The sequence below is a fragment of the Malaya genurostris genome, chromosome 2 (assembly GCF_030247185.1).
Source record: "Malaya genurostris strain Urasoe2022 chromosome 2, Malgen_1.1, whole genome shotgun sequence".
Taxonomy (NCBI): domain Eukaryota; kingdom Metazoa; phylum Arthropoda; class Insecta; order Diptera; family Culicidae; genus Malaya; species Malaya genurostris.
This window is the reverse complement of record NC_080571.1, coordinates 213,148,406-213,161,756: the sequence shown is the minus strand read 5'-3', so window position 1 is coordinate 213,161,756 and position 13,351 is coordinate 213,148,406. Positions and strand designations below refer to the sequence as shown.

The following is a 13,351-nucleotide window of genomic DNA, read 5'->3' as shown; positions in this document are numbered from 1 at the left end:
GCTCTCAGAGAACGCTGCACAAATTTTTATAAACCTTAATTTAATTGAAAGGTTCCATTTTCTGCTATTAAGTTCGAATATTTATCAGATCCGACTTTCGGTTCGGGAGTAACTGAGTAAAAAAACAATTAACCGATTATCGCAAGCTTAGATTTATACCTCCTGGGGAAATTACCATAACTAGGTATTACCATGATATAATAATAATAATAATAATAATAGTAATAATATTAATATTAATAATAATAATAATAATAATAATAATAATAATAATAATAATAATAATAATAATAATAATAATAATAATAATAATAATAATAATAATAATAATAATAATAATAATAATAATAATAATAATAATAATAATAATAATAATATTTATATACAAGGACACATAGCTCCATACCTTGCTATTGAACTATGTATGAATCTGACATCGATTTCCGGAGCACTGAGGTTGGATGTGATAAAAATGGAAACTAACATTCAAATGAAAGGTCCCTGGAAATGATTGGTAAGAACTAAAAAAATAACTGAATTCACTTCGATTTCTCCGAGATAATGAAAAAGAATTTTCACAAACAGGTGCTCAAACGAAATCAAAACTATATCTCATTCGGACAGTTGATAGAAATGTTAATATTTTCAATCTGATCTTTCGTAATCATTAAAATTATCAATGTTGACAGATACGAAAATGGGAAAACTCTTGCCTTTTCGATGAATTGCCATCAAAGCATCTGAGCCATCACCAAAAACGACTTTAGGCTTTATTATTTAGACTAGCCATAAATGTTCAAAATTTTACTTTTTTTGTACAAACAGATGGCCAAATCCTATTCAATACGTTTGTAACACATCGCAAATCGTGACTGATACCATGCTAATTCCTCTTCCGATAATATCCTCGATACTAAATATGTCACCGTTCCAGACATTCCGGCGGGTATTTCCCGAACGGTGTAACCGCATTTTAAATTTAAATTTATAACTTTTCGACGCGCCAAATTTGTCTAGTCGCGGTGTCTGGCTTCGCGAACACGTTGTTGTGCAGCTGAACTAGAGGGATTTTTCCTCGCCTCGCATAAATTGTCACCGCTCGGGTAGTCGGGAGGACCTGAGCTGACAACAACTCACGATGACTATACGGCCGGTTGCCAGAACGTGAAAACGAACGAAAGGTTTATTTTTGGTTACCGGTCGTGCACTTTGTTGCATTCCGGCAGACGGTTGCGATCATGCGGGGTACGAACTCATCCTCGAAGACGTTGAGATGCATTATTTCGGCTCCAACTAGTCTCGATACGACTAGACGCGGAGGCATCGTCTACGATCGTGGAAGCGCAAGCTCCGATAGTACGCACTTTTGACGAGAGGAGCACCGAGTCGTGCCACCTTGTCATACCGGTTGTATCCGCTTCGAACATGGTTAACCGATTTGTTCCGTAGACTGGCAGACTCATTGTCTGCGATTTTCCCCGTCGTGCTTGAAAGGTTGTGTTGATCTACATCGCAGCGTAACGTCTCTAGTCGTTCGAGTTTTGATTTTAGATTTTCCCTTGATCTACGTGCTGAGATTGTCGTGGGATCTGCATAAACGATGTGAACTGTAGAGAGAAAATATCGTGTGCTGATTTAGGTTGGATATATTTTTACACAAAAAATTTAATTTGTCATGTGATAATAGCAAAACGAAACACTTTATTACCATTTCTACGTAGTTTTTGTTTTTGTTGTTTTTTATTCGAATTAAACGTCATGCCCATCAAACACGCATTATAAACGCCTTTTGAGTAAAAAATTGTAAGTTTTCATCTTCTGACGTTCAACGTTAGAAAGGATTCGACATTTGATTCAAAATGAATTTCATGCTTACGGATTAAGGGTTAAGAAGTATAAACCACCCCATCATAATAAAACACCCAATGCATACTGCTTGAGAAATTCAATATTTTTCAAAATGTGCATTTTATCGTACCCTTATTATACTATAGTTTGCTTGTTTGCTAAAGTCGACCTCTTGGCATTACATTCCTTTTGTGGAATTTGGTCTTTCTGTTTCAACAGACTTCGCAGTCGATTCAAAGAATACTTCAAGGTCGGAGATTGAACATCTGTCAACTGTCTTGTAAGACACGCGTTCTACGCATTGAACCACCAACCCGGATTATCATGCGAGTAGGCCCACCGGGCCTCAGTTCAATAATCGCTTTTCGCAGTGATTGTATACCTTTTCTATATGAGAAAGGCAAAAAATGCCAAGTGAAAACTCCCTAATCTACATCTACGTGATATAACAGTTCAACATAAACTGTTATGCACTGACGAGTCGAAAACGAAACGGTAGAGAAATCAAAACCAGATATGCACTCTAAGTACGGAATTAGGCATTCTCATAAATGGTCAAATACAGTGCTGTAGTATTCGCATATGGTTGAAAAGTAAACTAAACCATAATTTCGATAGAACCATTTATCCGTAACAGTCTTTTAACGAAAAAAATAGCAATTTAATTTAAATTCAGAACAAAACAATATGATGATTCCGCAATTAGGATTAATCACAATCGATGCGGGGTTCGCCCTACAGTAAATCATAAGAACGTTTTTCAATACGTTTTCGATCCAAAATAACGTACGTGTGTTGCAAATGCGAGTTATCAAGTCGATTGCTTCATTATTTATTCTGGATCAAACACATTTTCGTTTTCATAAATTTCTGGCGTTTGGCTGATCCAGCGTATCAAGAGGCGAAATCGCCTGAAGACCTATCTCGAAACAAAGTGTAGAACAGAAGAAGCGAACAACAACAAGGGCCCGGAAATTGTATTCGCGCCTTTTTTCAGTGTCCGGATGCATGCGTTTTGATGGACGATGAGACTTATGCAAAGGAGGACTCAAAAACCCTTCCCGGTCCACAATACTTTACTGTCGTCATTGGGGAGGATGTGAGCGATGCGGACAGGTCGATTCAAGTGGAGAAATTCGGTCGAAATGTACTGGTATGGCAAGCAATATGTTCCTGTGGTTTGAAGTCAACCATTTTTTACACTACCGGAACTAAAAGTGCAGAAATCTATCGATCTGAGTGTTTCCAGAAGAGATTGCTGCCTTTATATAAAAAGCATAGTACACCAGTATGTCAAAACCACTCTCAATTTGCTTGCGGAAAAGGGTATAAATCTCGTTGAGAAAAATATCAATCCACCAAATTGCTCTCAGCTTCGACCCATCGAACGTTACTGGGCAATCGTGAAGAGGGTCTTCAAGAAGACTGGTCAGGCAGCTGGGAACATGCAGGAGTTCAAAAAATGCGATGCGAGGCTCAAGTGTCCAAAAAATGCGATGCAACACTTGTCCGGAACTTGATGGAGAGCGTTCGACGAAAAGTTCGAAAAATTTTTCGTGAAGGAATAACTTAAATTTCATCCGGTTTTCATTATGCTCAAGTTTAACCTCGTACAATAAAGAATCAATTTTTAGTTTGAATAAAATATCGTTTATTATAATAATTTGAAAGAAAATTTTGAGGATAGCTTATTTTCGATACACTCCCTAGCAGGTTTCTTAATATGGCAAGCTTTGTATGGAAACTTCTGAAAAACACCTTCAACCAAAATCAATTGAAATTTGTCTAACCAAGCCTTTTGCAACTACAGTACAAATGACATAAAAAGTTGAAATATTACAGCTACTGAACACGTAAACAAATCATTCAGTGAATCACGTGGGGTTGTGCAATGTTCGTGCAAAACCCAATTGACAATTAATCCTTACAGTGGATCTTATTTAAGAATGACAACAAAAGTCAATTGAACGTTTTGGAATATACTGACAATAAAAGGTCAGAAATTTCATTTTCATCAAACAATTTGATTCGGAAATGAAATTTTACTGCACTGACTCCAACACAACCAACAAAGGCAATAAGACCAAAACCAAGACCAAAACAAAAACCTGTTTCAACCCACCTAGTGGTGTAATAATGCCTTTCTCATTTTCATTTTCTCCTATACATTACAGCAGAAATTCTACAATTTGAAAAAGTTTAGGAAATTGTTTTGATGATTTCTGTACCTAATACTACTATATTGATACACTACATTTCAATTTAAGTTAGTAAACATGTGAGAAAATGAACTTAGCTCCATTACACATTTGATTACTATTCTTCGGTTCTTCCGGAACCGAACGTTGGATATCTCGGTTTGTAGTAGCAACATGCATTGAACTAACAATCCTTCCTTCCCAAGTAGATCTGCATTCTGCGGCGTCGATATTGATCTGCCTGCAGGAATCAATACAGTTAACAAAATGTGAAACTATGTGATATTCCCAAGCAAGTTGTTTCAGAAAAACATTTTGCATGCTTAATTGGTTCTGATCAAGAACGGAGTAGCAACACATGGGCAGCCTCCAACGCTAATGCTAAGCACCCTACCTTGAATCTAAATTTGTGAAAATAGGTTGAGCCATCTCCAAGAAAAATGAGACATTATTTTCACTTTTTTAATGCATAAAGACTGTCCCAGAAAGTATGGACGCAAGTAAAAACCGCTGCCATTTCGCAATGGTTCAGAATCTGTCAATTTGTATGGCTGCGTCCTGTTGTTTACACTCTTCTCTAACCACTTGTGCAGTTGTTTATTCGTTTCCATTAGTTTGTTTCGAAATGCGTGGACTTTCAGCAGAACAACGTCGAAAAATTGTGTACAAATGGTGTACAGAACGCGGACTGTCACTGAGAAAGATAGCACAAATGGAAGGAGTAAGGGAATAAGCCGTGCGAAATGCAATTAGGAAGTTCGGTGAGGATAAACCGAAACAGGTCGAAAAAAGGTCCTGCTAACCCTCAGTTGGATAAACGTATACTGAAGGCGTTCGAGAAAAAGAAGGAGGTTTTAGTTCGGGATGTGGCCAAAAAAGTGGGCACTTCGAAGTCAAATGTTCTTCGTGCTAAAGAACGTTTGAATTCCGACAAAATCGATGCAATCTTCAATTGAATTTTCGATTCGCTCTCTGTATTAGTTAGTAAGTTAGTATATAAATTCCTTTTCCCAATTACACAATACAAGTAGGTTTAGAAATTTCCCTACACAAAAATCTCAGAATTGCGGAAGCAAATGATGTCCTCATGGTAATAGCCAAATCATGTATATAATAGGGCTGAAAAGTCACCACTTGTGGCTGAACACCCAATTTTAAGTATTCATAATTTAATGTAAACTCATATTCCAATAAATAGTTATTTAAAAAAAAAGAAAAACGTTTGAATCTTCGAACCTATAAGAAGCAGAAACAACCAAAACGTAGTCCGAAACAAGAAGCATCGATCAGGCCGAGGGTTCGAAAGCTGTACAATACGATTCTTGCTGGAAATTTGAGCTGCACAATCATGGACCACGAAACCAACGTGAAACTCGATTACAAATTCTTGCCGGGACCACAATATTATACGGTGCGAGAAGGGCAAGTGTTAAACCAGTCCGAGCCATCGATTGAAGTCGAAAAATTTGGTAAGCAAGCTATGGTCTGGCAAGCAATTTGTAGTTGCGGTAAGATTTCGAAACCCTTCATCACCACTGCTTCCATGAACAGCGAAATATACATCCAGGAATGTTTACAAAAACGACTTCTACCCATGATTCGAAGCCACAAGGATCATGTTGTCTTCTGACCGGATCTTTCTTCTTGCCACTACTCGAAATCAACGGTAGAATTGTATACTACCAAAAATGTCACTTTCGTCCCAAAAGACATAAATCCACCAAATTGCCCACAACTTCGACCAATTGAGGGATTTTGGGCATAAACGAAGGCACATCTTAGGAAAGATGTCTCGGCAGCCGAAACCATTCAACAGTTCGAAAAAGATTGGAAAAAGTGTCAAAACTTGTCGCCAAGAAGTCTGTACGGAATTTAATGAGGAACGATGGCAAGAAGGTGCGCCAGCTAATCTACAATGGCTAAGTAGCAAATGTTGAGAATAATATTTTGTTTTTGTAGTCTAATATTATCAGTATATCGAATAAAATTTGAATATCTAACATTTGTGAATTATTTACAGTGAAATCAAAGTGCGTCCATACTTTCTGGGACAGTCTTTATCATCCTGTAATTCCGGAACCGAAAGTCTGATCCAAATGAAATTCAGAAACTTTGTGTGAGACCATGATACCTTTCATTTGAATCTAAGTTTGAAAAAGATCGATTCAGTCATCTCCGAGAAAAGTAACAATATTTGTCACGCACACACAGACATTTGCTCAGTTCGTCGAGCTGTGTCGAATGATATAAGAAATTCGATTCAAATGTCGGTTTTCACAGCGATTATATAGCCTTTCTATACGAGAAAGACAAAACAATGAAGAATGAACCAAATATTCTTCAATTATTGCGGGTAAGTAATGAGAACGCGCAGTTGTTTATTGAGAATTTTTACTCGTCCAGTCAGCAACGAACTTCCGGTACAGGTCTACTTTATCTTAGCGCATTTCAGAAGTTCAGCTCAGCTCACCAGTTCGTTCGCCATGAATTTCTATGGCTACAATAGTCGTTCTACAGTGAATGAAATAAAAGTTTTGCTAATAAAGAAAACACACCTCGAAGATACTGCTAAACAGTCTTAAAATAGTTCAATAACATCATTCATCATCCTTTTCAAGTAAAATTTTATTAGTTCTTTGTGAAATACTTTGGATTTTGAAAAGAACCGAAGGTGACCATTTCTCAAACTTTCAACACAGTTGACTATTATTTCCACTAAAAAATTTCGAACAAATGGCGAACGGCGTACAAAGTAAATCTGCCACATGCTTGTGTGCCCTTTTCTATAGCGCTAACGTTCCAGACCGAGTCGTGGCACCCATGAAGTTTTGACGTCGTATGGATTAGTAACGACACTTATTCTGGTTGAAAATCGATTTTATAAAATCAAATTAATGGATATGAGGAAATCCAAATAACTCTTTACTTGATTCTATGAAAAGATACTTAAAATGGTTTCCAACTAAATGATTTGACCGTAATTGCGGATTATAACACTATCATTTATGGTCCTTAGAACTGTCGATAACATTGTGACCATGATAGATCCTAACAATGGACATAATAGATCAACAGATCAAAAGAGCGGTTCTAACGGCTACAAAAATACCAACGTATAGAATTTTAAGGTCGAATACTTCGTTTCAGATTATCATTGTTCATTTTTTGGGCCGATTGAAAGTATTTTTTTCTGTTACTCGCACGCTGAATGACGTATTTGCGTGATTCATTTCAGGCTTTCAGAAGGTAGTATTATCTACGATATTTATATGCCGTATGCTGGCGTTTGTTTGGTATGAATTTCGCACAGCAAAAAGTGCACCACTTATCAAATATTCTAGATTTGCACTAAACTGATGATTTTTATCTTTGATTTGCAAAGAAGGTATCCTTAATAATTCTTTAGATAACATTTAGAGCTATTAGAACGGCTGATTTTGTATAGTGTTCCCCTTCGTTTTCCACTTTTCGTTCTCTTTTCCTCCATTGCAAACGACCAGAAGCTGGACTTTTATTTGAAGCGAAACTGCGTATGTCCAACAGCAGATGTTAAAATTAAAAAAAAATAATTATATGTTTTTTTCTGCATTCAGACTTGAGGAACGGAACCTTATATTCACTATTGACAGAAGCACCAATTGATTAATGCTGGGTGTAGTTCCACTGTCTTCGCGTAAATGGCAGCCTGCGCACTCGATGTGTCTCTGGATTATCATAGACTGAAGCTAGCAAACGTGCAACAGGGTCCATTTATAGATTCGGTTAATTTTATTTTTCCGTGTTTGGACCTATTTTTTCAATGTTTTCGTAATAAACGTGATATTAACAACAATCTTACATCTTTTTCCATTCGTTTCGCGAAAAAATTAGAGAATATACTCAAACAGGAAAAAAAGTTATTAAGGAAACAAATCTGGAGTAATTTCGTTACACTTTCGTGTTGTGAAATTTTGAAAATTCACCCAGGTGAACATACTAAAGAAAGACGTAGTCGTACGTCAAAAAAGATTAACAAAGCTTGATAGATAATGTGGATATTATAGGATTATTAGCTAGTATTCTTTTAGATTATAATGTGAAATATTGGTTGCGATACTCCACTACCAATGAAATCCAACGGAGTCAATCAAGACAATATCAAAAATGGCTCCATGAAATTGTGTTGGTATAGTGGAAAAGAAGGTGTGCGAACTAGCAGATGCCACAAGGATTAGTACCAAACGTATACGACGAGATTATTCAAATAACAAAATTATTGTGTCACTGAGTACCGCACCAAACGTATAACGCGAGTGCACTTTGGAAGCATGTTTGGCTTTAGTGAATTTGTTTATGAGTTCTGCATCCAATATAACACGCCAGGGAACATATTGAGTGCGTCAGTTTTCTGGGATTGTGATACCATATCTCTAAAATTATTAAATCGTAAAAATTACTGTGGAGTTATTCAAAATATTTCTCATTGACCCTTGAATAAAAACAATAAAGTTCGTTGTGCCAGTAACAACATAGCAAGTGTTATATGGCAAATTTAAAAATTATGAGTCAAATTTAGAACAATTTTCACTGTTTATGCGTCGTCGTTATAAATAATGTTTTTTAAGTTTTAAACCCATAAAATTAAAGGATTCTATCACCCTCATTCTTGTTTACGTCCGTATCCGCAATACGACGAACGGGTACTTTCGAACGAATACGAATAAGTCATTCTTGTTTTCACTCGAATGAATTCGAACGCGACTCGTTTGCCACAAATATTCAAATATCAGTAAACTTCTTAAAATAAATGCTAAGCCTTGATGTAATCAGTCCAATTCATGTGATTAACCATATGCGAAACGCTAGAATGTATGCCATTTTAGTTTCAAACGAAACGTGTATTCGAACATCATTCGTACGAACGAAATGTCCCATTCCCGTTTACGGACGAATAGACGAAATGCCGTGGTTTCGATTCGTCAGTTTAATGTTGCGAATCAACCGTTCGAACACATTGAAAAAAGTTTAACCGATCTCAAACAAAATTGTTTTCGAATCTAAAGGTGATTTGTAATCAAATCATAAATTTGTGTTTTGCATAAATCATTTAGAAAGCATAGCAGTATAGTAAAATGCTGTTTTTTTGTGGGGAGCCTTTGAATATATGCGAGGTTCAAAGTTTTTACGCATCAATTTTGCATCTATTAAGTACTTTATGGAAAATACGCCATGGGTAAACATGCTTTATTTTATATTAAATGCATGAATTTACCAATGAAATAAATATGTAGGCTATCGAAAACATGACAAAATTGCAAGAAAAATGCAACATATTTTTCGCAGATACTACTGATCGGACTGCTATTTCAAATGCTTTTTTTTACTTTGCACGAAGTTTAATTTGAAAATATCATTTACCGACTTGAATAAAATTGGTCCTGAGTACGATATTTATTTATTATGTAGCATTCGTCACTTCCTTGATGCTTGGAATCTTCCTTAAAAAACTACCTGCGCTACCGACCCTTCTTTTGCACAGGAATCGCGTACGTAAACGTTCGAGTGAAAACAAGAATGGCTTGTTCGCATTCGTTCGAAAGCATGTGTTCGTCGTATGGTCGATACGAACGTAAGCAAACATGATGATACAAAATCAGTGAAAAAAACAAGTCAAATAACAAATGATATCTAAGATTTTCTTTTACAACTCAAATCTGTACCAGAACTGATAATTTAAAGTTGGATGGGCGTTGTTTTTATGCATGTACGATGTTTAAAAGTGTGGTTGATTCGAACGTAAACGGGAATACGAATTTGCTATACTTTCGAACGTATCGCATACGGCCGTAAACAAGAATGAGGGTGTATGTCTAGTTCACAGGATTTGATTTTTCTGTTTTCAGAGCTTTCAAAACTGAAGTTTTCCTATTATTTATCCTGTGATTCCGAACCCAGAAGCCGGATTCAGATCAAAATCAATAGCTTTCTATAGGACCATAAGATCTTTCATACGAACTTAAGTTTAAAAAAAAATCGGTTAAACTATCTCCGAGGGCATCGAATACGTATTTGTTCCACATAAGCAAACACATAGATACACACACACACTCACACAAATTTTGTGATGTCTATGAACTGATTCGTATGCTATATGACACTCGGTCTTGCGCTTCTTAATTCACAGGCTCTACAGTGATTCCATATTAATTCTATATAAGAAAAGCAAAAACATAAATGACGAGTGGGGTGATCGAAGATTGAATTTGCTGCAGAACAAATTCACTTGGAAAAAAAACATTTACCATCACAAGACTTCCCCAACTAATTTATTCGACCGATTTCGCTCTCTCGGACTATTATCTATTCTCCAGCTTCAAAAGATGACTCATCAATAGAAAAAAAAAACTATTCGCGCGAGGATTCCATCGATACCGCGGACAGGTATTTCACGGTCCTTCCGGAAAATTGTTTTTCGGATGGGATCATAAAATTGGAAATTCACTGGAATAAGTGTATTCGAGCTGAAAGAAACATTTCGTTCACTTCCGGGAAGATAACTTTTCACCTCATCTAGGTTGATATGCTTTGGAATGCAGATTTTTGCGGTTCTCAAAACTATTGTGAAATATTTTCTTCACTTGCATTTTATAAGAGTCAGTTAAACATCGCATGAATAGATAGAAAGGCGCAACAACCCGATTCGAATTCACAATTTGTCAGAAGAACTTTAAGTATTGGTATCACTTGTTTCTTTTTTGTTTGGTTCACACAAAACAAAGAAATATTCGCTATGGGGGTGATAGAACAGATATTAGAAGAGTTGTGTATCAATAATTGAAAAAAGTTCTATTGCAATTGACAAATACAAATTTGCAGTGATAGCGGCTCGAATTTTCTATCGTGAATCCGAAAGCTTGTTCAATTTTCTACCTTCTGAAGGTTGAGAATTTGATTGCGACAACCGGTCAGTGTACCATATCGAACAAAAAACATTACATAAAAAAAACACATCTTTTCCTGTTGTTCAAGCATGTACAAGCAAATATTGACTGAGTGTGCGATTATGCAATTAACTAGGTTTTCATATAAAATAAAAACTGCATCATACATTATTCATTTTCTCATCTTCTCATACAAAAACAAGCATAAATTATTCAACAGCATCAACTAAGTGTAAATTATAAACACTACTTCCTAGAATTTTCACTTTCACGCGCTCCACTTTCAAATCACGTGCAAGGACGCCAGCTAACAAGAACTAGAGTTTATTGAAGAGTTGCACAGTGACATATTTTCCGTTCTACCAGCTCTGCTACGGCCGAGTCCAAGTTATTCACACTTTCCTCAATGCTCAAGCGCATTATTACCGTCGGTCGCCGGTTTATGCACGATAGGGTACCAGACGATGACAGTGAAATACTTCAGGCATCAGTCATCATCAAATGGTGCAATGTTGGCCTTTCCCACATCCTTGATTCTGCAATACCATGGCTGAAACGTAAACATTTCAAAATCAGCTGTCCGACACGACCTGGAGCGCCTGAAAGTCTGCCTTGTTCGCGCATCACATGGTACCGAGTCCGAATCAGACACGAACTGAACATAAACATCCCATTCTACCACAAAAAAGGCTACACGGAAGCATCCACTGCTCACCACGATGCTGTACCGCCCATCACCAGTTCCCCCCATTACACCACTTCCGATATTGACGAAAAAAGGCTCACCCGTTTTAACCAATATGGCTGACAGGAGCAACCAGCAGAGAAGATTTTTCTTCAGCATCATTTTTCCTGCAGATACACTGCTCCTCCGAAGTAAATTTTATCGAACTCTTGTAGAGCACTGTTATCTTCACGGAATACACAACATGTCACACTTGGAACACTATTTAAACTGCACTTTTCCAATGGGTCAAGTTTTCTGCTTTTCCGCAGCAGAGATCGTGAAAAGTGTGTCCTCCTAGTAGCACGGTCAGCACGTATCTCCTGTTTTCAAGTCGAACCTTCTCACGGGGATCCTGTGCGGTGCTTGTCACAAACGACGACGACGACGACGACGACGTCGATGATGGCGATGATGATGGTGATGATGATGATGATGGCGATGTTGATGATGCTGCACAGCCTCACCTTCGGGGCGACGAGCATGGATTGTTGTATCCAGTATCCATCAAGGACGAATATTCGCGCGCGTGCAAATCGAATTCAATGATACTAATATTCATGCGAGACCTTGTATTGTTGTTTTCTCAAGCTTTTTGACTCTAGAAAAAAAAATCGCGATGTTTATTTTTATTCGAAGCGGGTGAAATGTTTACAGCCGACAACTAGGCCGCTAGACCGTTAAGAGACGACTGACTGATTTGTAACCGGCACGAACATGCTTATCGGTCGCTAAATCTCCGCATCCCGGCGACTACCCGAGCAGGTGCAATCGGAGGCGGTTCGTTAATTTTCAAAATAAATTCTCATAGCTTTCTGGGTACAGCTGGTCGTGTAAATAGCTTTCAGTTTGGCTGTAATGTGACAAAGTTTTTACTGCTGGCATCTAAATAGATGATCCTGTTCATGACGCCGATATAGCATTTTTTACTCAACCCGACTGCGCTGTAGTTTCACAGTGGCGTACACAGGTTGAGAAATACTTGTGATTTTACATCTAATAAGATACACACTTCGAAAAAACCCTGTGATTTTACATCTTATTAGATGCACATAAATGGAGCGTCTCAGTTCACATGTGTTCAATATTGTGTCTTAATTTCCGTAACATGAAATTCATTGAAATGAAAAAAAATTATACTGATGGAAACCGACGCGCGACTTGAACCGAGAATCATTGCATCACAAAGTACGTTTGTTAACCGACCGAGCCACAGAAGCACACATCTGCTTGGCTGGTAAAAGGTGTATTTAAATGCATATAGTAGTACCTGAAAGCAAAATGCAAGTTACAGTTGAAAACAAGTAAAATTCATGATAATCTAATATTAAATCATTTCAAATGAAATTTTCTGTCATTTGTCAAATTAGGTCTTTATGAATTACATCATATGAGGAATTATGTCGCCTGTACTATTCATTTTTTTTTGGTGTGTACACACTGGAGTGTCGCGATTCACTTACATTCACGATTAAAAACATGTAAAGATAAGTCATATCAGTAACTTCACAGTTAATGTAGCTTAAGCTTACATCGATATAAAGTCGTTTAATATCGATATAAACAAGTTTATTTTTACATGTTAGTAGATGTAATATTGTGTCATCACCGAAGAAAGTATGGCATGTTTGAATTTACGTCAAGCGTAAATTTCATTTTTT

The 13,351-nt window shown here is 37.0% G+C and overlaps 1 protein-coding gene across 2 annotated transcripts in view; it reads right to left on the bottom strand.

Annotated features, from left to right (window-relative positions):
* LOC131427452 (sushi, von Willebrand factor type A, EGF and pentraxin domain-containing protein 1) overlaps nt 1-12,162 on the bottom strand; it is a 100,766-nt gene extending 88,604 nt beyond the window's left edge. Inside the window, exon 1 of one of the 2 annotated variants that reach the window (XM_058590651.1) lies at nt 11,753-12,162. In XM_058590651.1, coding sequence (XP_058446634.1) covers nt 11,753-11,813 — 61 coding nt within the window. In that variant the 5' untranslated portion in view covers nt 11,814-12,162. The remainder of the gene's footprint in view (nt 1-11,752) is intronic. The other variant, XM_058590650.1, reaches the window with a different exon arrangement.
* Nucleotides 12,163-13,351: the final 1,189 nt, after the last annotated feature.